We start from the raw sequence: 24252 nt of genomic DNA on the forward strand, positions 1-24252 counted from the left end.
TTCCAATATTTTTATCTGAATCATCTAGTATATGCTAACTGTGCCTTTTAAAATTTCCAGTTTGCCACTCTGCACATAAGAAATGCTAAACTCAGCATTGCCACTTCTAGTCATTTTATCACACCTTGCAATATTTGCTATTTTCTTAATCGCCCAGCTCCTGGAGTCGGATGGTTATCAAAAATATACATATTTATTTTTTTTAACTAATTTAAAAGTAAAAGAATTGTCCTTATGGTTGGAGAGAAAAGATTGAAAATAAATGTCAAAAGCTTAAAACACGAAACCCAAAATGCCTTCCTTTAAAAAAAAAAATCTTGATTTTTAGGCAGTCTGATAATTTTGAGGGCTTCACTTGTAAATTAGTGACAGAAATACCATTCAAGAGGGAAGAAATCTTTTGTTCTTATTTCTAAAATACTTTTAGATATTATTTTTAATAACGTAGGCTCTTGTCCATTCAGGGATCTGCTTCCACCTGTAAAGAGCTGCTGTACAAGGACATAAGGGGTTTATCTGTGTACCCCAGTTGTAGGACTAGAGCCGTCTGTTGTCACTGGACAGACTTTTTAATCGATTTTTATTTTGATTTTTTTGCTTTTCACTTAACTTGAGGAATAAAACTTGACTAGTCAATTTCACTTTTGTTTCTACTCGATTTCACTCATTGGTTCTCATGGAAGTATAGAATTTTGAGGCGTCTGTATTCATAGCATCACAGGAAAAGTTTTAAATAAAGAGAAGTTGATATCTAGTTTTGAACATGTTTTTCTTCCTAGGAAGTTTGGTAAATATACAGATATGTTTAAAAGATGGTGCCTACACCCGATAGCATCCCTTCAACCAAATCTTCCACTCTAACCCCTCAGGAGCTACAAAATCAGGTAGATGGCAATGGAACAACTATTAAGACCCCAATTCTGTGAAAACTTGCATATCAGATTGTTCTTATGCACATGAATTGTCCTTTTTGTTTAGTGGGCCTTGTCACACATGTAAAATCAAGTAGGTGCACAAATATTTGAAGGATTTAGGCCTAAACTATCTTGGAAAAACTTTTAGCCACATGACCCAAGTTCAGATCTGCAGGCAACATACCTAATTTGAGAGCTGAATTCTAAAACTGATCTTAATTAAGCCGTGAGATTAACAACAGAGAGCTGCAGTTAATTTTACCAGGGTATGATCAAGTAAATTGTGGGTGTGTCTACACGTGACTAATTTAATGCACAGTGTACACATGTGCATTGTCTACACCTGTGCAGCAATTACTACACAGTAGATTAGTCTAATGCGCTATTTCCTAGTACCTGTAGATAATAGAGGATATGAAGTGCACATGTAGAGCTGACCGGCAGCAAATTGCTCACAGTCAGCGTAGGCATCAGGAGGCCAAAGGGGGTGGGGAGAGCTTTCCTGGCTTGGCTTTCCTGGCTTTCCTACCAGCCACGTGGAGATTGGGACCCATCCCAATCTCTGAGGGTTGGGGAGAGCTGTCCTGGTTGCCAGACAGCTTCTCCCAACCACATAGAGATCAGGACCAGCCCCGCTACCTCCTACCAGTTCAGGGCTGGAACCCAGAGGAGGCTGGAGCTCCCCTTAGCTGCTGCAGGGTGGGGCAGAGCAGGGCAGGAGTAGCTCTAGACTGAACTGCTCCCATCAGGAGCAAATTTGCTCCTGATGGGTACACATTCAGATGCCTGTGATGGTGCAGTTTAATGCGCCTGAACTTTCTGCACAGAAAATTCAGATGCGTTAATTGCATGTATAGACACTCCTTGCATGTATCATATTGTTCTTGTATTGAAGAAAACATTTTTTTCTATGAATTCTCTTGTGGGACTGTTCCTTATTCACAGAAGGAGAAGTCACAATGGTATTTAAAAAGAATGTATCTAATAAATTATTTCCCCAATTGTTTATTGAATAAGTCTTGTGAATTAATTTTTCACTCTTCTTCATTCGACCTGGATATTTAAATACTCTTTGTGAGATACATTATTCACCAACATTTTTCAGCAAGGAGAAAATTATTTAGTTGCAGATATTTTTCCCAACTATTCAGTAGTCTTTGAACATTGGGACCTTTTATTTGCCACCTGTGGAAAATTTACTGTTGCAAGGACCTATCTTCTCTGTTCCTTTCTGCCAGGCTACAACAGAATATTTCAAGCCACAAAATAGCCTTTATTAGTAAGCAATACCAGCAAGTTGCCATTTTACCTGATGTCACTTATTTTATTTATTTATTTTGATTTAATGTTTGTCTGACCAAAACTTCTGAAAGGATTTTAGCTCCACGTTGAATGGTGGTTTCTCTAATTCACTGCAAACAGCATCTTGGAATATAAGATACATTGCTATGGTTCATTTTTCTGTGTTAACTGACTTTTTTTTTTTTATGCCATGAGCAACACAGCACAGGAGGATACTATGATATGGCATGGCAGGCCCCTCCAGTGGGAACACTTCAGCCCAAATCAGACAGATTTTTTTTTCATTTAAATGCCAGGTAAATATTCCCATTATAAAGTAAATAACTGCCCCAGAGAGAAGAAAGAAGAAGGGGGTGGGAAGTATGGATCAGAAATTCCTTGCTGTCATAACATGTGGCTATTTTTATCATGAACTGGTATGAGCCACCACTGGCCTTTTGTAATAGGTATACACAGTAGAAAATGGAACATGGACAAAAAGAAGAAAGTACAAAAAAGTCTAGATGTGTGTCAGAGATTTGTGAAACTAGTAGTGTATTTATCCAGAATTTTTTTTTTTGCAATTATTATTATCATGAATTTCTTTTAAAAAAAATCTCAAGAGATCCCAGTTGTAGTTCCACTTTGCTTAGAATATGCAAATTCTTAGGGTTTGTCATCCAAGAAATTAAGCAGCCCAAAAAGGGTTAACATAATCAAAACATACACAACCTATATATGTTATAGGCCTGATTTTCATATTTGATCATTTAATGTAGTGTTAAATAGAAGAAGTAGGGACATCTATCATGAATCCAAAACCTATTTTTATAGACACAATGAGTTTTAACATATATTTATGTGCAGGTGGTGCACACACATTTTTGATAGCCCATGTATTATATCCAATTTCAAAATGCAACATTCTGTTCATCTTGGTTAGTGGCATGTCAAACCTACCTGGGATATTCTACCAAATGGCTGTTTATTGGGTCAACACAGACTATCATAGAACATAATTCAGTCATCAAAATGTATTCATGGGCTCACTCAGAGCCTTGCTGGGAGACATGGGTTAAGTTTCTTAGTTGATTATCTGTTTAAATGATCTTAAAAATATGAAGTGAAAATATGAAAGGAGTGAGTCTCAGGGCTCTGACAGGTGCTCCAAGGATGCTTGAGGAATGAAGCAGAAAGGCAAGGAAGAACCACATGGCATGGGAGAGTTTATGAACAGAATGATAAAATGAGGGAATAATGGTATATGTGTAGCATTTAAATATAAGTTAACAGTAAAGTGTAGTTGATAGTAAAATGAACTGGGGTTTAAAAATTACCCCCTTCATACACTCCCATTTAAACAAAATTTTTCTGAATAGGACAAATCATTAAAATAGTTAGCTGATTTCTTCTAAAATGAGTATCTTTCTTTGTGCCAAATACAAAAATAGGAACTTGTTTATAGTCAGACATCTACAGGGGATAGAAGAATTTAGAGTTAGTAAACACCGTTTAAGTTCAACTGACCCTCCCTCCCCCCCCCCCCCCCGATAAAAAGCATATGTCTGTAAAGAGATATAAATAGAGTTTGGAACATGTTAAGCCTGAGCCTCCTACGCACTGAGGCCGATTTAAACTCATCTGGTAATGTATGTGGGCCTTTAAGTGTAAATCCCAAATAAGTGTAAATTGAGAATGAATTTCAACATCTAGAACCCAAGTCTGCTCATCACGATCATGCAAGTGGTTCTGTTTGAATCAATAGAGGCTATTCCTTGATGAAGGAGAGAAGGACTTGGTCCAAGAAAAAAAAAAAGTAACAGAGATTTGTCCCAAAATGAAAAAAGGATTTTTAAAAGGAGGGGTTAGTTTGCTTGTTAAGATAAAAAACAAAACAAAAACCCAACCCTGTGTTTATGTGTCTGTGGCTTACATGTTGTGATGCTGTCCCTCTGATGTCCTCCAGCTCCATTCCACCAAAATGAAATTACTTCTTTTAGATGCAAGTCATAATTCCGAACAAGCTTGTCCTCTGTCTCCCCAGGTCAGTTTTATGTAGCTATTTCAGTTCAAGATATTTGGGATCTTGCTGTGACTTCTGGATCCCAACATTTCTGAATCTTACATCCCCCAAGTTATCCATTGAAATATTGCTAAATTGCATATTATTATTTCTGAAAAGATTGAGATCCTGATTCATACTATCAATACTTCACAGTCGGATTACTGTAATACGTTTTATTTTGATTTTCCCATATCTCTTGAGAGTCACTAGCAAATGGTCCAGAACTTAACAGTTAGACTTCTTTCCTATTACAGTCATACTGCCTTGTATCTTGAATTCTTTATAAGCTTTGCTTGTGAGATCTAGAATAAAAGCCTGCATTTGACCTTCAGGTATTGACACAACCTTGCTCCAGCTTGCATATTTGACCTTCCTGTCTCCTTGTATTCCATATCCATTGCTTGGAGCATAAGACAGCTGTCCCCCTATGTCACCCTCACCTGTAATTTTAATATAGAGGTTAGGAATGTTTTCATCTCTGAATGACACAACAGTCCTTATTGATCATGATTTAAACTTGCAAACTTAAACACGTGTTTTCTTAATCTAATATTTAAATAATTTTAGCTATTTTTATTTGGTTGCGGATAAACTGCCTGTGAAGTTCATAATACCCATTTTTGCATGTAGTTATCTGTATGATTATATAAAAGTGCACATTCATATAATATCATCTGGCATTAAGTACTATATATTTTATATACATTTTATCAGTGTGTGTGTGTGTGTGTGTGTGTGTGTGTAAAATGTACCATTATCAGATTATATAAAAATACAATTTACATATGGAATTTATTATACATACACATACATGGCCACCAGTATGGCATTTATTCCTGAAATTAACAACAGTATTTTTCATGTTTTCATCAATGCCTTTGCTATATTTTACCAGCATATATTTTCTTACGTTTTGTGTCAAATGATGTCAGCCTTCTCATTATCATGTAATTAATTCAGGGAACTTAAGAAAATATTTGGCGATGGTAACTATTATTTCCAAACAAGTGACATTTTAAATGCTACATACTTTAGTATTTACCTTTTTCCTGAATCAATTTACAAACATTCTGTTTTTGCTGCAGCACAAACCTCCTTCCTTGTTTTTAATAGGTGAAAGAAGAGGAATAAGCTTTCTTGCTCTTCATTAGTGGTTTAATTTTCATAACCCTAACATTAGCTTAAGTTAGCATAATTCTGGGGAAGCTCTAGTGGTGTTCAAGTCATGCAATCTTGAATTAGGCACACAGTACTTGGAGCATATAAAGTGAATCTTCTGGCTAATTTAGAAAAAGTTGCTGTTTGGAAATAAAAAGGATGTTTCCATTAATTTACTCTGGGAAGGTGATAAAAGGGGCATTGGATATTTAATGCAACATTGGAGGTGTCTGAAGTTCTGTTCTTTTCTCTTTCTCTTTTCTTTTCTTTTTTTCACATTCTCCCCATCTTGAGCAGAAATAAAAGGTTCAAGGCTTGTCACCATCAGTTTATAGATAGCTGTTTAAAAATAATGAGATATTGGGTATTGTAAGGCTCAGGGCTGTCTTGCCAGACTCATTTATTTCCATTCACCTTTTGTCAGAATTGCAAACAGAAGACATTCAATTAAAACTTGTCACCGGTTGCACGTGACCTAATTTGTATTTGTAAGTGTCACAGATTAGGATACTTTGCTTCATGTGAAACCATTAAAAAAACTGTAAAACAACAATTGCTTTGGGAAACACTTTGTGTCATGTTTTTATAATGTGGACACCATTTGTCTATGAGACGGTATCTATCAGCAATCACTTGTGCTAAGAAATAATAGAATGAATTTGCACAAAATCTTGTTTGCTTGGGAAATTGAACTAAGTGGTTTCATATACACTGAATTCTTTTCATGCACAAATGATAGTGCTGTATAGAGTCATGGTTTCTGCATGCAGAATTTAAGCTCCTTGCGAAGTAAGGGCCGTGCAGATAGCTTTGGTTTACTTCCTAAACTGAAAATTGTTTTAAATATTCCTTTGGGTTGATCTGAAATGTTTTCCCCCCTTGTGTTCTTGGCCAAAAAAAAATACCTTGAGGTCACCAAAACATTTACATTTTTCTCTCTTTTATCCAAGCAAATTGTGAAAGTAAACATTATTTTAGAACAAAAAATCTTAGGCATTTTGTTTTGACAGTTTCAAATATTGTATTGCAGCATTTATATATATATTGCAGGGTTTTTATATATATATATATATATATATATATATATATATATATGTGTGTGTGTGTGTGTGTGTGTGTATACACCCTGCAATATATCTATATACCCTGCAATACAAAATTTGATCTATATATATATTTGAAAATATACATATATTTAGTACATAAAATACTATATAATATAAATATATATTTTTTCCAATTTTATTTCACAGCGTTTATATGTTATAATGGTATAATGTATGTATTGTGTATTATATGTATAAACCCCATAGAACAAAATTTGAAACAGTCAAAACAAATTGCCTAACATTTTGTTTATGTGCATCCCCCATGTACATACACATTCCCACACATACATATGTGTGTATGTGTGTGTCTTTAATCCAGGAATAATTCAACAAATAGTTGCTATTTTCCCCAAACTGCATTTTTGAGAATCAAAAAGCTCATCCAAAAATGTTTGCCTTGTAGATAAGTACTGTAAAACACATTATTGTAAGTCAGGGAAACTGAGGCATAAACAAGTAACTTTCTTTTGATTTCAAAGTAGGTTAGCTGCACAGTAAAGTAGAGAGCATGACTATGGTCTCCTTTCCTTTGCTAATTGTTAAATCAGCTGTAGATCAAGAAGTCTTTAATATGAGTCATGGATGTTATCTTTTCTGATGACTTAGGACTCAGTTTTCAGAAAACTGCCAGCCTAATGGACATGCATTTTGCATACCTGGCTGAATTTTACCTTCACGTGGTATTGGTTCCAAATACACTGTCAAGTAATCTTAAAAGTCTCAGGCTGACATATTTGTAATTCAACATACAGTCTATGTACAGATTCAGCAAATACAGGTAACCCATGTTGTCCCCCTTTCTTCATGTTATGGTATTCCTTTCATGTTTTCAGTATATTTGAGGACTCTAGCATGATTTAAAGGGATTGTGTGTAGGGTAAGTGTTTTTCCACTGCAAATCTTTGAGACTTCAAGATTAACACATTAGCATCACACTACTCTAATCCTAAAATATAACAATTATGGAATTGTCCAAAGGGTATCTAAGTGATGGTGAGAGTCTTATCTCCAAGCACCTTCTGTTTATGGTAGTGGAGGAAAAACCCTTATTTTGGTAAATAACTGCATAACTTGACAAACATTGCTTTCACTCAATCATATTCAGTAACTTTATAAATATGCACAGCATGTTCAGGTCGTACTAGAACACTCTATCAGGATGTTGTCCCAAAGGAAAGCCACATCAGAGTCTGCCACTAAAATTCCTTCTGCTCTTTCAGATACTGCTAATAAATTTCTTACCTCTGCTGCTACTTGCTGGTGCCCCTTCTGATGCTGAGTGAGATGGTATACTTAATTTGGTATACTTTCTAGTTGGTTTTGTAGAATAATTATAAAATAATTTGGGGAGTCTGACAGACATTTTCTTTATAAAATGGAGCTACCCCAGTAAATTAACCCAAGAAAGTGGCACCACCGAGGTGAAAGAGGCCATTAGAATATGTAAACTTTTGTTGCCCATCCCGAATGCTTAATTGAAGGGGGAGCCTGCAGGAAGACATGAGCGTGGAATAATAGTCTTCCACAATCCCCATGGCTACTATAGGCATGATGGAGAGAAAGCCTGAGCATCGTTTGAAATGGTTGAGTCTAATCTCCCCTGTTCTTCACTGGTGTTCTTTCATTATTATCAGGGGAGTTAGTTATTCTAGTGTACCATACTGTTTAAATGATTTGGGTAGCACTTACATTGTGCTAAGTATTGTCAAAATCAGGGGTTTCCAACTGGCACCCCATGGCCCACAGGTGGCACACAAACGGTTAACATGCTGCCCATGGATTTCTGCCTGGCCACTGCTTCTCCCACTAGTCCTGCTGTTCTGCTGGCTGGAGATTCTATGCTCCCTTGTCTCTTCTGACTTTTGCTTCTTGCTCCAAGAGCAGGGCAGCATGGTGGGTGAGGGGTCTGTGCTGTCCGCTCTCTTTGCGCAGGTGGGAGGAGAGGAGCCAGGATGCATACATGACCATGTACAGAGCAGGGCTGCTTGCATGGTAGGGGGCACCCCAAGAGGGCAACCTGAAAGTGTACAGCTCATGCAGCATGTGTGCCAGAAGTCTGTGGCTCCACGTGGCATGTACTCCCCCCACAACCGCCAAGAAGTTGGATGGTCCTGTTGTAAATAAAGCACCTTCCTTGCTTATTGTTAGATAGCAATTACTTTTAAGTAATCTTGGTACAAGTGGGAGAGATTAGGGGCCTTGGAGATCAGGGAAAGGGATTTCTGTACATAAAGGGCAACAAGGAGAAATGAAGAATAGGCTGGCATCATTAGCAAGAGTGAGAGGACAGTGAAATTCAGCAAGAGAGACAGGAGGAACTAATTTGGTAAGCAGACATAGCTTAGGCTAGAACCAGTTGAGGGATTTAAAGAGCCAGGCAGTTTGGTCAGAATACTGGTCATGGGCAACTACATTGGCTGCTATATATTGCACAGTTTGGAAGTAAGTTGTGTGAATGTTGGGGAAGCCAGAGGAGAGGAGACTACTAACGAACAGGGCAGATGAGCCCAGAAAGAGTTTTTTAGAAATAGTCTTGAAGAATACCTGGCATGCTTTAGATACAGGTTTGATATGTAGCAGGCCTGCGTGAAGAGGCTAGTATTCGCTTTGGATTCGGCTGTTTTGGGGGACAGTGATTCGATTTGGTGGTTTGAATCACTGTCCCAAATCGATTCAGCTGAATATGGTTTGGAGATTTGGCCACCACTGAATTGGGTGAATCTCTGAATTGAACAAGCCTCATCACCCACTGCTCTCCCAGCCCCATCAATGGCTGCCCCGCCCAGCGCTTACCGGCTGCTGCCCAGTGGGGGGCGATCCCTGCTGCCTGTACTGCCCTGTGCAGTGTGGGGAGCTCTGTCACGAGCGCCTATCCCCCACTTGGTCTCTCAGCCCCAGCGTCCTGCTCTTAAAAAAAACCCTAAAAAAATGCCTCCACTCATTGACAGCTGCCAGTTGTGGGTGGGCAATCCCCGCTGCCTCCCACTGCCCCACACTGCATGGGGGGCTCTGCCATGTGCCCCCAGAAGCTCCAATGGCCACTGTAGCAGCCAGTGAGTATGGGGCTTTTTTTTTTTTTTTAAAGAGATGGGAGCTGGGGCCAGGTGGGGCAGCTATCAACAGAGCTGGAAAAGCTGGTGGGGGATGGAGGGTCTCAGAGGGGCTGGGGGACCAAGCAGGGGATGGGACCTGGCTGGGGTCCCCCCATGGTCCCCTCACCCCTCCCCCAGCCACCTCTCCCCTGCCCCCTACTCACCAGCACAGAATCCGGGTCCAGCTCCCTGTGGCAGCAAACAGGGACTGGCAGAATCTCTGAAGCTCTCTGAATCTTTTCCAATTCGATTTGGAGAACTTCAAATCGATTCAGACCTTATTTATTGGGCTGATTAGATTCGGATTCAGAGGTTTGGCCACCGAATCAGGCCAAATCTTCTGCAAATCGAATCAGCACCTGAAGCTTTGCACAGCCCTAATATGTAGGGCAAGACAGTTGGCACGTCTATATGAGACACTACATCATAGTGATGTTTTATGGCAATGTAGTGTTGGCAGGCACGAACTGTGATGCTGCCACTATATCACTGTAGTGACAAGCTCCCTCGCTATAGCATATCACTGTGGTGTGAAGTAGCTGCTAAAAATAACCATGCGCTGCCAGGACAGCACAGTAACAGCGGTGCCATGAGGGCATGTGTAGACACACCCAGTAGTAGTCAAATGTATGCCATGTAGTGGCTCACAATGACTTTAAAAATGAGTTGGCACTGATGGGAACTGTGCTTAATGGGCACAATCATATAATTCAGATTGGCTGCACTAATCTATCCTTGTGGTAGGTTCCCATTCATGTTTGCTCAACATTGGCTATGTGTTTTGTAGTCATGCTCAGTGTTGGCTGCATTTAATCAGCTTCATAGTTGGTTTTTATTATTTAGCGCATGCTGATTTTGGCAGCAGTGTACTGATAGATAATGCATTTAATGAGGTTTCCTTGTATGTGAATGTAAGACAAAGGACTTTTCCCTCCATGCTGATTGAAGAAAAAACCCTTGGCGTGTATTTGAGTAAATACAGTATATTAAGGACCTGTGTGAAAGAGAGGCTGGTGATATTGGGGTAGTGATGTTCTTTTTGATTTGTGTTGTCAGAATGCTGAACGTAATAGGTTTCTAGGCCATGATTAGGGTTCCTAACAACTTCAGTAGTATAGATAATAAATCATAATACTAGGAGTAATACTGATTTGCAATTGTGATAGATAATGTGCAGAATGGAGAGGAAAAATAGAGTTCCATTTTAGCCTTGCTGAGCTGTTTGATGGAGAGATACCCGATAGGTATCTTAGTGAAACAAACAGTAGGTTGGTGCTGGTCTGCATAGAAGCTGGAGCCAGTATAATTAAATCAGTTGTACCTCACTCCTTCAGTAATTTCAATACCCATGTGTGTGTGGTCACTCTTATTTCAAACTAAGAGTAGCCTGATTTGTTGTAACTTCAGTTAATAAAGAAATACAGTGTAGAGTATACACACAAACAAATTATAAAAGCTAAAAAAGTAGTGGTGGGGGAGATAACTTACTATACAACAGCTGATTCATGTTAACTCTTTTGAATGGCCACTGTATCCTGTGGTACAAGAAAACCATTAATGGTTGTTTCATTCCAGGGTAAACTTCCCTAGTCTAACTTCTGCTAAAACTGGATAGCGTGGATGCATGAAACAGTTATTGCAGAGCAGCAGCATAAATTTCTATGCACGCCCCTTCCCTCTTTACCTCAGGGTAGTTTGTTCATCCGTCCACACCCTTGGCCAAAAGGCATGTGGAAATCTTACGCTAGAACCAGGAGTGGAGCCCACTTTACAGAACAAAAGATCAGTCAGTGTCTTAATCACTGGCTTAATCACTGGTTAACAAGGCCAACCTTTCTCTAAGATCATATGAAAAAAATCCTTAAGCCATATGGATCTGAGTAGTTACCTTTTTAAAAAAGTGAAGTTAATGCCTATATGCTTTTTTATTGTCATGAAATCTAGCCCCTTTCTAATCCTCCCCAACTGAATTCTGTAAATCATTTGTAAATGTGTGATTTCCCATTCTTTTCTAACAGATGATTGGGTGCTTGTAATGAGAGGCAAAGTGAAGTGTTCTCCTAAGTGCTTTAGTGTTGAATGTTGAATTCATATTTTGATTGGTAATTGGCCAGTGGTTTTAGTCTCTGTTCAGGTAAGATAGCCAATGACATCATTGGGATTTTTTCCTGTTTAAGGATTTAATGGTGAAACTTAATGTTGGGTCCAAGGGAGCCAGATCCTCTGGTGGTTTCAGCTCATGTGACTTCAGTGGAGCTACAGATTTACATCAGTGTAAAATGTATCCCTAGAGTATTATAATGCTAATTCATACAGTAGTCTTCATTCCGAGATCACTCATCATTTTACTGAAGTGAGCTAAATATCATTATCTTAATTTTATGGATGAGGAAACTGATGCATGGACAGCTTGAGTTTCCATGGCAAACCATGGCAAACCCTTTGGACAGTTAGAATGAGTCAGTGGTTTTGCTCACTACTTTCCTGTGCAATAACCATGTACCAAACATTAATATTAGCCAAGCATACAATATGAGTTTGATTACATGAATTAACTGTATGACTGGGTGACACAAGGTATAAAAATTATCCACACAGCCCCTCCCAAGAAAGATAAAAGTTTCACGTACTGTATCTAGATTGACAGAATAGGGCAAACAAAAACACTAGAGTTAGAAACGGTTGCATGTTGAATGTATATAGGTTTAGACTTGTATTGAGTAGCAATGCCATTTTTCCCAGATACTTAGAACAATAGTGTTCACACTTCTTATAAAAAGTATCTCCATTTACCGGTATATAGATATGTGTGCAAGTGTGTAGGTCTGTATAATTATGCCACATTGACCCTTGTCTATATTTCCTTTCCAGTGAACATGTGGGTGGCTGTGCAAATGCAGAGGAGGGGAAAAAATGTTCATCTTGATAGATTTATATTATTTTAATTTAAGCTTCAGTTCCATTACTTTTTGATTAAACATACTTCTGTCCAGTGCTATCCATCTTTTATCTCTATGAAATCTGCTCCTGAGCAGAAAGAAGGATGACACCTGAATTATGCAGAATTCATTTTCTATCTATTTTTCTTAAAATGCTAGACAGTCTTTTTCATAATCCCACCAATCTCATATGTGGCTTGCTCTAATCCTCTGCCTTTTTCTGAATGTTCAACTGCCAAGCTTTCGCCTTGTCTATATATTTTCTGGTAGTGTATTTTCTTGAATGTCATTTTCCTTAGTAGAGATTGAGCTTATTGAGGTATAATGCTTGTAGAGGTTTATTACCCATTAATTTAAAGAAATTTCCATCATTAAAAGTGTTGATTTATGCACATAATTTTAACTATAGACACATGTACATGTATATATGCATGCATGTAGGGAGATTTAACTGGTAATTATATCCTGATCTTTCTTTCTGGATAAGGATTGCTTTATTTAATTATTTCTATAGTTTGATCTTAAATATGTATTGACTCAATTGATGATGAAAAATATATTTCCTATATTGAAGTAAGGGAAGTATCCTATTATCAAGTAACTCCATACATTTTTTGAGTTGATATCTATTCTTAGAGATCACCACACAGGCCCAATGGTAGGAAGCAATACCGGTAACTCTTATATAAAATTCTTTATTCTTTGTTTTGCTTGCTGACATGGGGTATCTGCCATTTAAGGTGCATTACGCTGCTGAATGTGCTACAGTGGCTGGAATTAATGCACAATACGCTGCTGACGCGAGCAAATACCAACACCATTAAAGCGGTGCAAAAGGATTTAAGCCACTTTAAAGTGTCGTGCACACATACCCCTTGTTTCGTCTACACATGCCCATGGAGTCTAATCTTAAGGCAAAGCCTGTATTACACTAGAAACTCTTACATGCTCACACATAGTTCCACTGGAGTCAATGAATGCATCCAGATGAATGCGGGTGTGTGGTTTGTGGCTCTCCTAAGCTGTTTGAGGTGCCACAAACCACACTCAGAGCATGTGCACCTATTTACCGAGCTGCTAATTTTCCCAGTGCCCAAATTTGATAAAAGGAGATCCCAGTATCAAAAAAAGCTGCATCAAAAAAAAGTGTTGCGGTGCACATGGCAGTATCTTGCACTGCCAGAAATGGACCCTAGCCATCCAAAGCCACACTCTGGCTGCTGGCCATGCTCTGTGTGGCTGGATCAGCACTGCTGTTGCCCTGGGAGACCCCCAGTATCCCAGGTATGGCTGCTGGGGCCAGCATAGGTGCTGGCCCCAGCCCCCCCTACCCCACCCAGGACATTTTGGTGCATGCAGGTGTGTGACCTGGGTCACAAAGCAGCAGCACAAATATATGCAGCTGCCATTTGTGCCATGGCAAACGCACGCCCCTGTATGGGTGCACTTATCTGGACGCACCCAATGAGAACATCATGTGGGTAAACCTTTCATATGTTAGGAACAGTTTGTAGGATTTGACCTGTAAGACACTGTAAACGACTTAAGTCTGTGAGTGACAGGAAGGAAAGGAGAAACGGATTGAAAGATTTTATAAAAGAATAAAGAGAAGCAAAACTGCCTGTGGGTTTTTTGACCCTTTGTCAAAATTGCCGTGTCACACCAAAATCCATTCAGTATTTTTCCTATTTTGATTGCGGGGGTAGCAAATCATCTCTAGCAGTTGTCCCCTGCAACCTCCTCCCCAACCCCATGCCCCTGGAGCAGGTTCCTTGGCAGCACACTGATCCTTGTTCAAATTCCTGCATCCCATTTTGAATACAGGAATGGCTTTCACAAGCTGAAGCCATCGCTGTTGATAGATTTTATGGGTTCCAAGAACTCTGCAACGTTCTGCAAAGTTGTATTTCATGAGAGGATGAGGAAGGAAGTCTAGAGAGAAGCAGCAGAAGATGATAGTGGGAGTGGAAAATTTAAGAGGGGAGATAAGCAGAACTCAGAAGGAAAGTGAAAAAGTGGACAAGTTTTTGTCACATTGCTCACAGGGATCATCGTTCTTTAGATAATCTTTCGGTTCTTCCCTGCTTAAACTGTGGTATCAGGGCAGGCATTGATTTAATGCTTGCTACTGCTTTTCTCCTTGCCCTGTATATATAGTGAGGTTTTCTGCTTAAATGATGTGTTATTGCTGGGTTATACTAACACACTTTGTGGGTGTCTGGAATCTGTCTGGCTGACTCAGAACCGAATAAAAATATTTCACTGCTTTATGGAGGCCGCATGGAATTTTTTGCTAGAGCAGCTTCAGCTTGTTTCCGGGAGATATGCTTACATAAAGCCTGTGCCCATACATCTCAGGTATCAAAAATATGCTACTTAAGACATTAATAATTAGACAGTAGAATGCAAATGTTGATATGTCTTTGCTGACATCCAGAGAAATGCAGATCTCCCTCCTTTGAAATCCCAGTGTAATCATTGCTGTTGAGCCCTTTCAGAAGGATTTTAAACCCTGTCTGTGTCTTTGTTATACTTTGGTTTCTCTGTCGTTAGTGCTGTCAATTTTTTAGGCCATGTTAATTAAAAACATCATTTTATATTATCACAACAGGATTCAATATTAATTGTCTCTAAAATTCTCATCCTTCATAGTCCTTTGCTCATAACTGTAGCCTGGTAAATCCATTGGTGCTTATTACAACTCTGAGCTTGACAGTTTCTGCTAAAGAGGAATTCAGCTCAGACTGTTACAAACTGAGAGTCCTAGACCTATCGCCAAACTGCTTAGCTAGTACTAGAAAAGAAATGATCTCTACAAAGAAAATATGGAGTAAACTGGTCTTGTTTTTATGAACATTTAAATATTCTGTAAGTTCTTAAATCCAATACCTTTTTTATTACTTTTAATAGTTCTTATGTTGAGAGAACCATTTTATATTGAGGCTGTCTTGAAAAGAAATTGCTCAGAGTTCTGGTGGGAAGTTGTCACTTGAAATGTGTCACCACACATTTATTAAATGAGCGTATGCTTATTTTTCCCATTTTAGGGGTCCGTCTAGACAGAGTACGTGGAGGTCGCCAGAAGTACAAGCGCAGAATAGATGCAGAGAATAGCCCATTCCTGAACCCTCAGCTAGTTCAGCCAGCAAAAAAGCCATGTAAGTACATCAACTGTATCATATTTCTCTTTGCATACAAACCTTCAAGAGGGTCAAATCCTGATCCCTTCTCAGCTACCGCTGACTTCTGTAGGATAAGGATTTTACCCTAAGAAGCCACCATGGATGCTATGTGTCACCCATTTCTCTGGTAAGAATATTTTTCATTGCTTGTATTATCTTCCTCCTTTCTCAGACGGACTCAAACAAAGACTTTTTACAGGTGGAAGCATGTTTTATGCAGTGCAAATCTTACATTTACAGGTTATCTTTATTTTCAGTGGTACATAAAACAGTTCATACTGTGATCATTAGTTCATTGGAGCTGCTAGTTTCAGATTTCACAAGAAAGTGATTTTTGTAGTTTTCACTAAGTAAATGAGTTTGACTGCTCAACCTCCCAATGAAAATACATTAGGAGCCTCATTAATTTATAGCTATAGAAAGTTAACACACTAGCTAGCATTATATTAAAACAGGAGTATGCCACACTAGTAACAAGCATAGGTTGGTAGTTCTGTCTCTGATACCCTTATGGGCATTATGGGGCATTTTTACAATGTCCTTGATTTTATCATGCTAGGCTGAAATTATTAAAAAGACAGAGAAAATAGCTGGTCATCCACTGCTGAAATAAATACAAGTCCCATCCTCTGTACGATTGACTAAAAATAGTTGGAGGTTTTTCTCTACGGCTTATACAAACTCAAGCAGCAACTGTGCTAATTCCATGAAGTAAATTTAATAGCATTATAGCTGTAGTGCAGAAGACTAGTGTATTAGGCATGCATTCCCTCCCAGGTGCGTGAGAGCTCTTCTGTATTTGGATCAGAATTCCCATGTGCAGTTACACTGTCAACAGACTGCTTTGCGATGAAAGCAGAAAAATGAGCCTCCAGGGAATAAAACAAACATGGAGGCTTGATCCTTGTGATATTACCTGGTTGTGCAGAAACCTTGTCTTTCCCGTGCATCTTTCAGCTGATCTTCCCCAGTAGGGGACACTGCTGTGTACAATACACATGAGCATATGGGGATCTGCAGAGCAAATAAACAGTCTTTGAACTGTAAGCAAAAGGGCATTTTAGCTATGTCAAAAGAAAAACAACCAGTTTTACATAAAATTAAGGCTTAAGTGGACATATGGCATAGTTTCCTTTTGCCTTTCCAAAAAACATTATGCTGATTATACCTTCAATTGTCCAATCTGGCATCTTCTACTCAGCCTGCATAAGCTGTTCTACCATTCTGTAAATACAATCTAGGGCTGCATTAAGCAGATTTTGCGCATTATAATAAAAAAAACTTTCTGATAATACAATAACATTTAATAAACTCTAATGCTTAATTTCATTAGAGGTTTATTTTTTTCTGCATGCACAGATTGCCAGATTTTCATTTATTTTATATTGTCATTGAGTCGAAATGTTGATAGCCTGTTGCTTTGAAAAAAAAGAAAAGAAAAGGAAATCCCAGCCCTTTAATAGAGACACAGGTTAAAACTGTCATGCTGAAACTTCTAAGAATCCCTGTGTAAACCTGAGATTACTGGGAAGTAGTGTGTCACAATACCTTTAAGGTGCTAACTATGCTCATTTCAGTAAGCTCCATTTGTTTTAGATAAACTAACCTCCGTATAAATCATTATTCATTATCTGAAGGCCTCTCTTAATTTTCCTCCATTCACCCAATTACAAACATTTTTGTAACAAATATTTATAAAACTTTAGTTTTCACATTCTGTCAGATAAGTGCCAAGAAATAGTTGAATTGGTTTTGTTGAACAAGTAGCCTGAGAGATTTTCTGGACCCTGACTGATAGTTTGTGCATAACAAAGGCACAGGAATGAAAATTGGGTTCTATTGATTCTAATTAGGGAAACATTAAATAAGATTTACCTAGAAACAGTGCTCATGGCTATTCAATTTCCTCAGTGATACAGCTTTCTGAGCACACTCAGAAATTTCCTGTGCCTTGAACTAAAGCATGCTTCAATACATGTAGTCTTTTCCCTGTAGTGAAATACCTGGGATTCAGAGGTCTTTGAGGGGCCTTTTTCTGCCCCTTTTCTCATTCCCCTCTTTGCAGAGTCTAATGATCTGCCTATCAGTCTTTTTGTATTGGCAAAATAATGGAAGTTGAGACTTAGTGAAGGGTAAATGTAAATGCACAGTATTCTCAAATCATCTAAGAGAAACAAACATTTATCTTTGATGAAGATCCTATGATTAGAAAAGGGGAAGTTCAGGATATTTCCAGTCTGTCCTAGTGTATGTCTGCACTGAGAAAACATGGATTTTGTGAGCATTTACCCTACATATCTTCATTAACTTATTGTAATTTAAAATCCATATGGTTTATGTCTCCATCTGCATGCCATTTGATATTAATGTTGGGCCCATTTATACATAAGAAGAAAAATAGAATTTGCTTATGTTGCTTCTCACTGTGTGTGGGCACATTGAATTAATGTGAGAAAATACGGCTGAATCCTCTTTCCTCTTTGGAAACAATGTTTTCTAAGTTAAACAAACAACCACAGGCATAACAGAAGACATGTTGATTCTTAAAAAAATAAAAAGTTTTAAAAATTATGTTGGAGGGCTTTTTTGCCAATAAAAGTTAGAATTACCATCTGTCATCCTTAGATAAGATTAAAATTCCCCATTAATCAGTTTGATAATCTTCAGAATATTGAAATAAAGAATTATTTAGTTGGCAAGGCTCCTATAGTTCATATAAAACATGAATATATCCCCTAGTAATAAAACATACTTGATGTGATGCTTTCCAGTTGGCTCTGGCTCTTATTTTATGAAGGACTAACATATATCACAACTTACTGACACACAAATTTGTAATAAGGCTAAAATACTGGAGACAATACATCAGAACCAAGGAGTCAGTGTCACAAAAGAGCAGTAAAGTATCAGAAATCAGAATCAAGCCAGTATATTTATGGAAATTTGTCATAAGCAGGTATGGAGCCTGTCCTGTAGTCTCTATGCAAGCCAAATTCCCCTTTACTTCAGCCTATCTCTGACATGTGGAGAGAGCAGAGAACAGTGCCAGCTTCATCAGCTTTCACCATACCCAAAAGTTCAGGGGGTTGGTCATCTCAGGATCAAACCCCATCTATGTCAAACTATGTGAGTTTATTCCAGGGGATTAATATGATTAGATTAAATTCTGTAACAGACTTCTGTTTGGCCCCTATGGGCCACTGTTTTGTACCCTGCTCATGTGTTCCGGTATGCCACAAGGTGTCCCTCTGACTGAAAGATGGGATGGGTAGGGGCACAGTGAGCAGGCGTGAAGGGCAGTCCATTTTCTACAAATATCCTACTGAATTTAATGGAAGGTGGATCAGAGTAAAGGCATCTTTGTGCAGCTCAAATTAAAGCCTCAATATAGGCATTATACTAATTTTATTTTCATACTGCTTATCTACTGTAGAGTTGTGGTCACCTTGTAATAAACCCATGAAGTTATCTTCCTGTTTTTTTCCACCGTTCATTCTAGTATAATTGATTATTCCAGATAGAGCAACTGTAGGCAAGAGTAAACATTAAATAAAAGGAAATGTTGCATTGATAAAATAACAAGTATGTAAATATAATCAATGATTTCTGTGCACAAATGAGCTTCCTCAAATAGGGTCTGATTCTCATGTCACATAAGCCGGTTCCACATCTATATTTTTCCATTGTTCACAGTGAAATTAATCCAAATTTTGCTTCTGTATAAATGAAAAAATGATCAGGCCCCACAATGTTTAAGATAATAGAAGGTGATTTCATTTGGTTTAGAGTTTGTGCATTTCACAAATATACAAATATCAGTAGCACTTATTTCATTCCTCCAGTTCACGCATATGGGACTGAATATTTTAAAAGAGCACTTATAGGTACTGTAAGATATATGGAGTGATAGCCCCTTGGACACGCCTTTGTTCAAGAATCTGATATCTGAGATGAAGAATACCAATTAGTGTCTCTAACAGAAATTACATATTTTAACAATTCACTAACTATGTGTGTGTTTTTTTATTCAGATAAAAATATATTTGTTTTTCTTCTATTAAAACTGCTACATCCATATTTACCTTTATAACATCCACTGTTATAAATAACAAAAAGAAAGTTCTTTCTTACCTAGGAATTAAAAAAAAATCCAAAGTTCTCATTTTATGAAACCTAAAATAAATTTCAATACTAAAAAAATTTGCCCATGAAGATTTTATTCCAAGTGCTATAATTTAACTGCTATTTATTGATAAACTGAATTCATAATAGTTTCTTAGTAACATGCAGTTTGTCCTCTATGTTGTAAATGTTTATACTGCACTAAATTTTGTCTTTGGTATGTATCCTTTTTAAGTCATTGGAGTTTCACAAGGAGTGAGTTTGGTCCAGTATTTTAAGCTAAATTGTATGCATTGTGAAACATACCTTACTTCATAGAAAAATAGAGTGACATTCCTAGTGATTTTGCACTGTTTGGGTCAATTTTTACAGATAACAAGATTGTCTCTCATTTACTGGTGGCTGAACCAGAGAAGATCTATGCCATGCCTGACCCCACTGTTCCAGACAGCGACATCAAAGCGCTCACCACCCTTTGTGACCTGGCAGACAGAGAATTGGTGGTCATCATTGGATGGGCTAAGCATATTCCAGGTACATAAAATTAGAAAGCAGTAACTTCCAAAGATGCCATCAAATTACACTGTGTTACCCTTTGCTGGAAATTTTTTTCCATTTCCTACAGTTTTTCTTTTCTTTTTTTAAGACTGTAGATTCATTACAGGAATGTTGATGAAAACATCAAATGTTTTGGAAATTGTATTATTTTTTACATTAAAGTCACTAGTTGAGGCATAAGTTTTACACAGTGATCAAAAAAAGGAAGCTTTTAACTTATTCCTTTTATCAAGATGGCCCAGGATCTGTGATGCAACTTAACTGAGTAAATCACTACACGGTAAGGAGGTGCAAAAATTTGTTAATCCTCACCTTTACATCCCACACCAATCCTTCTACAGTTCTTTGCAAGGCCAGTTTCTCTGTACCAGCTTAGAGCAGCCTAAAGGTTGCACAAAGTTACACTTATAATGCTGTGATAGTAGGGCTACATATGTAGTAATTAAGAGTGGACATGATGCAGGGGAATGCTGATCTCTTCCCTTCACCCATTTTTATACCAGAAGTAGTTGTCATAAGAACCCTTATACTGGCTGTGAGACATAGGAGGATCGACGTTAAACTGGAATAACATTCCCAGAACCAATTAAACTGATTTTAGGGCCATACTATGGCAGCAATGCCATAGAAAGCAACTATACTGTATCTTAATCTTCCTGTGGTTTGCATAAAATGGAGTTACTATAATTAAAGCTAATTGGCACTCATGTTGGCAATCTCATCTGAGACAGTAGTCAACAAACATAATCTCTCAGAGCAAAGTGTGCAGTAGGTCAGGTTTGCAAATTTTTTTTTTTTCTTTTACTGAGAGACGCATGTACCTGTTCAATGGGTTAATAGACAAGTGCAGTCTCCAGGGCTGTCAGTCTGTCACCTTTCACAAACATTAGGTTCACACAAAAAATGTGTGAGATTTTTATTTAAAAAAAAGATCTAGCAGAATATTATTCTAGCAGGATAACAGGACACATTTGTGCATTTCAGTCAGCTTGTTATTTTGCTAATTTCCATAGCAGAGCCTTAAAATGCTAACCATTAACCATGAGAACTAATATCCTTTAATTGCCCTGGGCAATATAGCAACCTTCTTTTAGATTTCATTTTACCCAGGGGATACTCTGATTCACCTTAATGCAAATCGATAATCCAGACAACTTTCTATTTATCAGAGTTTAAAATATTTTATATTTTCAGTACGATTGGAAAATGCACCATTATTGTTGTCATATTAACAGGCTAAATAGACTCCATGCATATATATATACATACATCAAACCAGAATACTGGATCTTGTTTACTCATTTAGACAGAAAATATATGCAAGAGCAGATATTTAGCAACTGTATTTTAATATGTTGCTTTGTTCCTAAGATTCTTTTGCTTTAAAACTTCTTATGGCAGTAAGGCATAAGGGTAGTGGTTTGTCTCCCTGTGTGTTTTACTGCACGAACTGCAGTGGGATCCTGGCTCTTCCAGGGCTTTCTGGACTATACCACAGTATAAATAATAAGAATATCATAAATTATAGGCCTGGACAGCATGATTTTATTTTTTTAAGGAGACTGCATCCTATTACTTCCGATAGAATCCATATTTAGCCCAGATGAAATTTAGTTCTTTAGGGTCTGCCCCAGAAATGGTTTATAAGTAAGCTTTTGTATCGCGAGCAATGTTTTTCTGGTACAGTTAACTTATTTCTGTCTCCTTAAACTAGTTTGTCTTTATGCTTTGAATGCTACAGTAATTTCTTTAATCAAATTGATGGAAGTCCCTTTCCCAGCCCACACTGAAACCAATTTATTGGTCATGATACGCCAGCTATGTTGCTAACAGTCGTAACGAACTGTCAGGCAATATCGCAGTGAAGCTAATTTGAAGTCATTAGGTGTGCAGCGTTCAGGCAACAATTTGTTACAGTGGTTAGGAACACAGCTGACATTTCTGAATGGCTTTGTTCAGAGCAGTTTTAGATGAGCCCAAGCAAATTGTAAACTAATTTAAACATCACTCTGTATTATACTGGCTACTTTGTCTTACACTGGTTGCTAATAAAGCACCCCAAATTAAGTCCAAACTAGTTAAATAGGTGAGTTTGAGTTTCATCTTTGGGCAATACCTACACCAGTCTAAGCAAAATGCATCACTAGGGCTAGAAGTCAGTCATACACCACAATGATTGCCCAGGGCCTTTTATCAATTTGATTTGTGAATATGTTGCATAGCTTTGATGTGATGGGAGTGAAAGTGAAGTATGCACATGTGGGGGAGAGAGACAACTAAGCATTCTTTAAAAATGTTCAGTGTGTGCTGCTGGTGCTGGACACTGTAAACCGGCTTTGTAAATTTAAAGCCCTCAGTCTAAACTGGTTGAAGGAAACTTCCATAGTAAGCCCATCCTGGTTTTATGAGAAGTCAAAAAGCAGACCTGCCAAGGTAAAGACACAGAAAAAAGAAAGACTAAATAGGGAACAAAGTCAATCTTTTCCAAAGCCTTTTGATAAACAGAGGTCAATGATAAAAATCTGTGCTTGCTGTTTGACTTTAGATCACAAAAATCAAAATACAGAAGGGCTTGACGTGCTAAAGGGCAAATGTGATGAGCATGATCTTAAGGTTTGTAGTTTGGTTTGAATGATGGAGCACCATTGAACTTGGATTGCCTAAGCACAACTAATGACTGGCATTGGCACAGTACAACTTGCCGAGAAGCTTACAGTCACGCTGTGCTGTGAATGTGCCAGCAAATGTTATTCTAGGCCATGAAACAGTGGACATAGGAAAGGGGATTATTCATCAAGGGAGCAAGAGAAGAAAAGGTGTAAAGTATAATGTAGTCACGGTGGGCTATATAAATAGCTGCTTTAACTCTATTGAAGGCAGTGAGTTATACAGTTAATATAGTAATAGAGGTGATCATAATATCTACCATGACAGACCACTACTATATTTACTTTACTACAGAAATTTCTTAAAGAATAATGACTGCTTACAGATGTAAACAAACCCCTCCTCCCCTGCCAAAAAGTGGCGCTTTAAACTCAGTGCTCCCCTGTGCTAAGCCCAGCTCATGCCCAAAAGAAGCATTACATTATTTGGACCCAGCTTGCCCAACATCTGTATAGTTTGGGTTCTTTAGCAGGGCTTTTATGGTGTTTTTATCCAATAGCTGATTGAATCAGCTATTAGATAAAAGCACCAAAAAGCTGCGCTGAAGCACCCAATTTGTACAGACACTGCAGAGCCAAGTTAAACTAACACTATGCTTCTTCCGGTAAAGTGCGGGTTTTTTTCCCAAGTCTATCAGCAGCCGTTGATTAAAGGCCCTCATATTTCAGCTTTTAATAAAGAAATTGGCCCAAACATGTTGTGATTCAATGTAAGGAGGAATTTATTGTGGAAGCAAAAACATTTATCAGCTATTATAAAGAAGGAGCCTTTCTTAAAATTATCTTTAATAAGTAACTTCTGTATGAATTCTGTCTCTTAGCCCACCCCCATCCCTAACCTAACTTCAGAACCTAACATTTGTTTTAAAATTGTATTAAATTTAGATGCTCTCATAAAATCATTAGCACTTGCATCCTATTGGGAATGTTCTCATGAGTTGCTTTTAGTGAACAAAAAGTATGCAGCTCCACAGAAGGAAATATTGAAAAAAAATATGAAAAGGCTTTATCAGTAAATAGAATTAGTCTCCTTGCATTAATAAATCAAATAAATGGAAAGTGTGTTGTTATGAAACATGACCATGTCTTATCTGAAGAAGAAAAAGATCACAATGGCATTAGGAAATGTTTGACTTTAGTTAGAGGAGTGTAAGGGCACAAGAACA

General features: G+C 37.9%; 1 protein-coding gene across 12 annotated transcripts in view; it reads left to right on the forward strand.

Moving 5' to 3' along the window:
• The window catches only part of ESRRG (estrogen related receptor gamma), a 518556-nt gene that overhangs the window by 434273 nt on the left and 60031 nt on the right, over window positions 1-24252 (forward strand). For all 12 annotated transcript variants that reach the window (XM_059717755.1, XM_059717759.1, XM_059717757.1 and 9 more), the window contains 2 exons: window positions 15606-15716; window positions 20235-20396. In XM_059717755.1, the coding sequence (XP_059573738.1) occupies window positions 15606-15716; window positions 20235-20396 (273 nt within the window). The remainder of the gene's footprint in view (window positions 1-15605; window positions 15717-20234; window positions 20397-24252) is intronic.

The sequence above is a fragment of the Alligator mississippiensis genome, chromosome 1 (genome assembly GCF_030867095.1).
Source record: "Alligator mississippiensis isolate rAllMis1 chromosome 1, rAllMis1, whole genome shotgun sequence".
Taxonomy (NCBI): domain Eukaryota; kingdom Metazoa; phylum Chordata; order Crocodylia; family Alligatoridae; genus Alligator; species Alligator mississippiensis.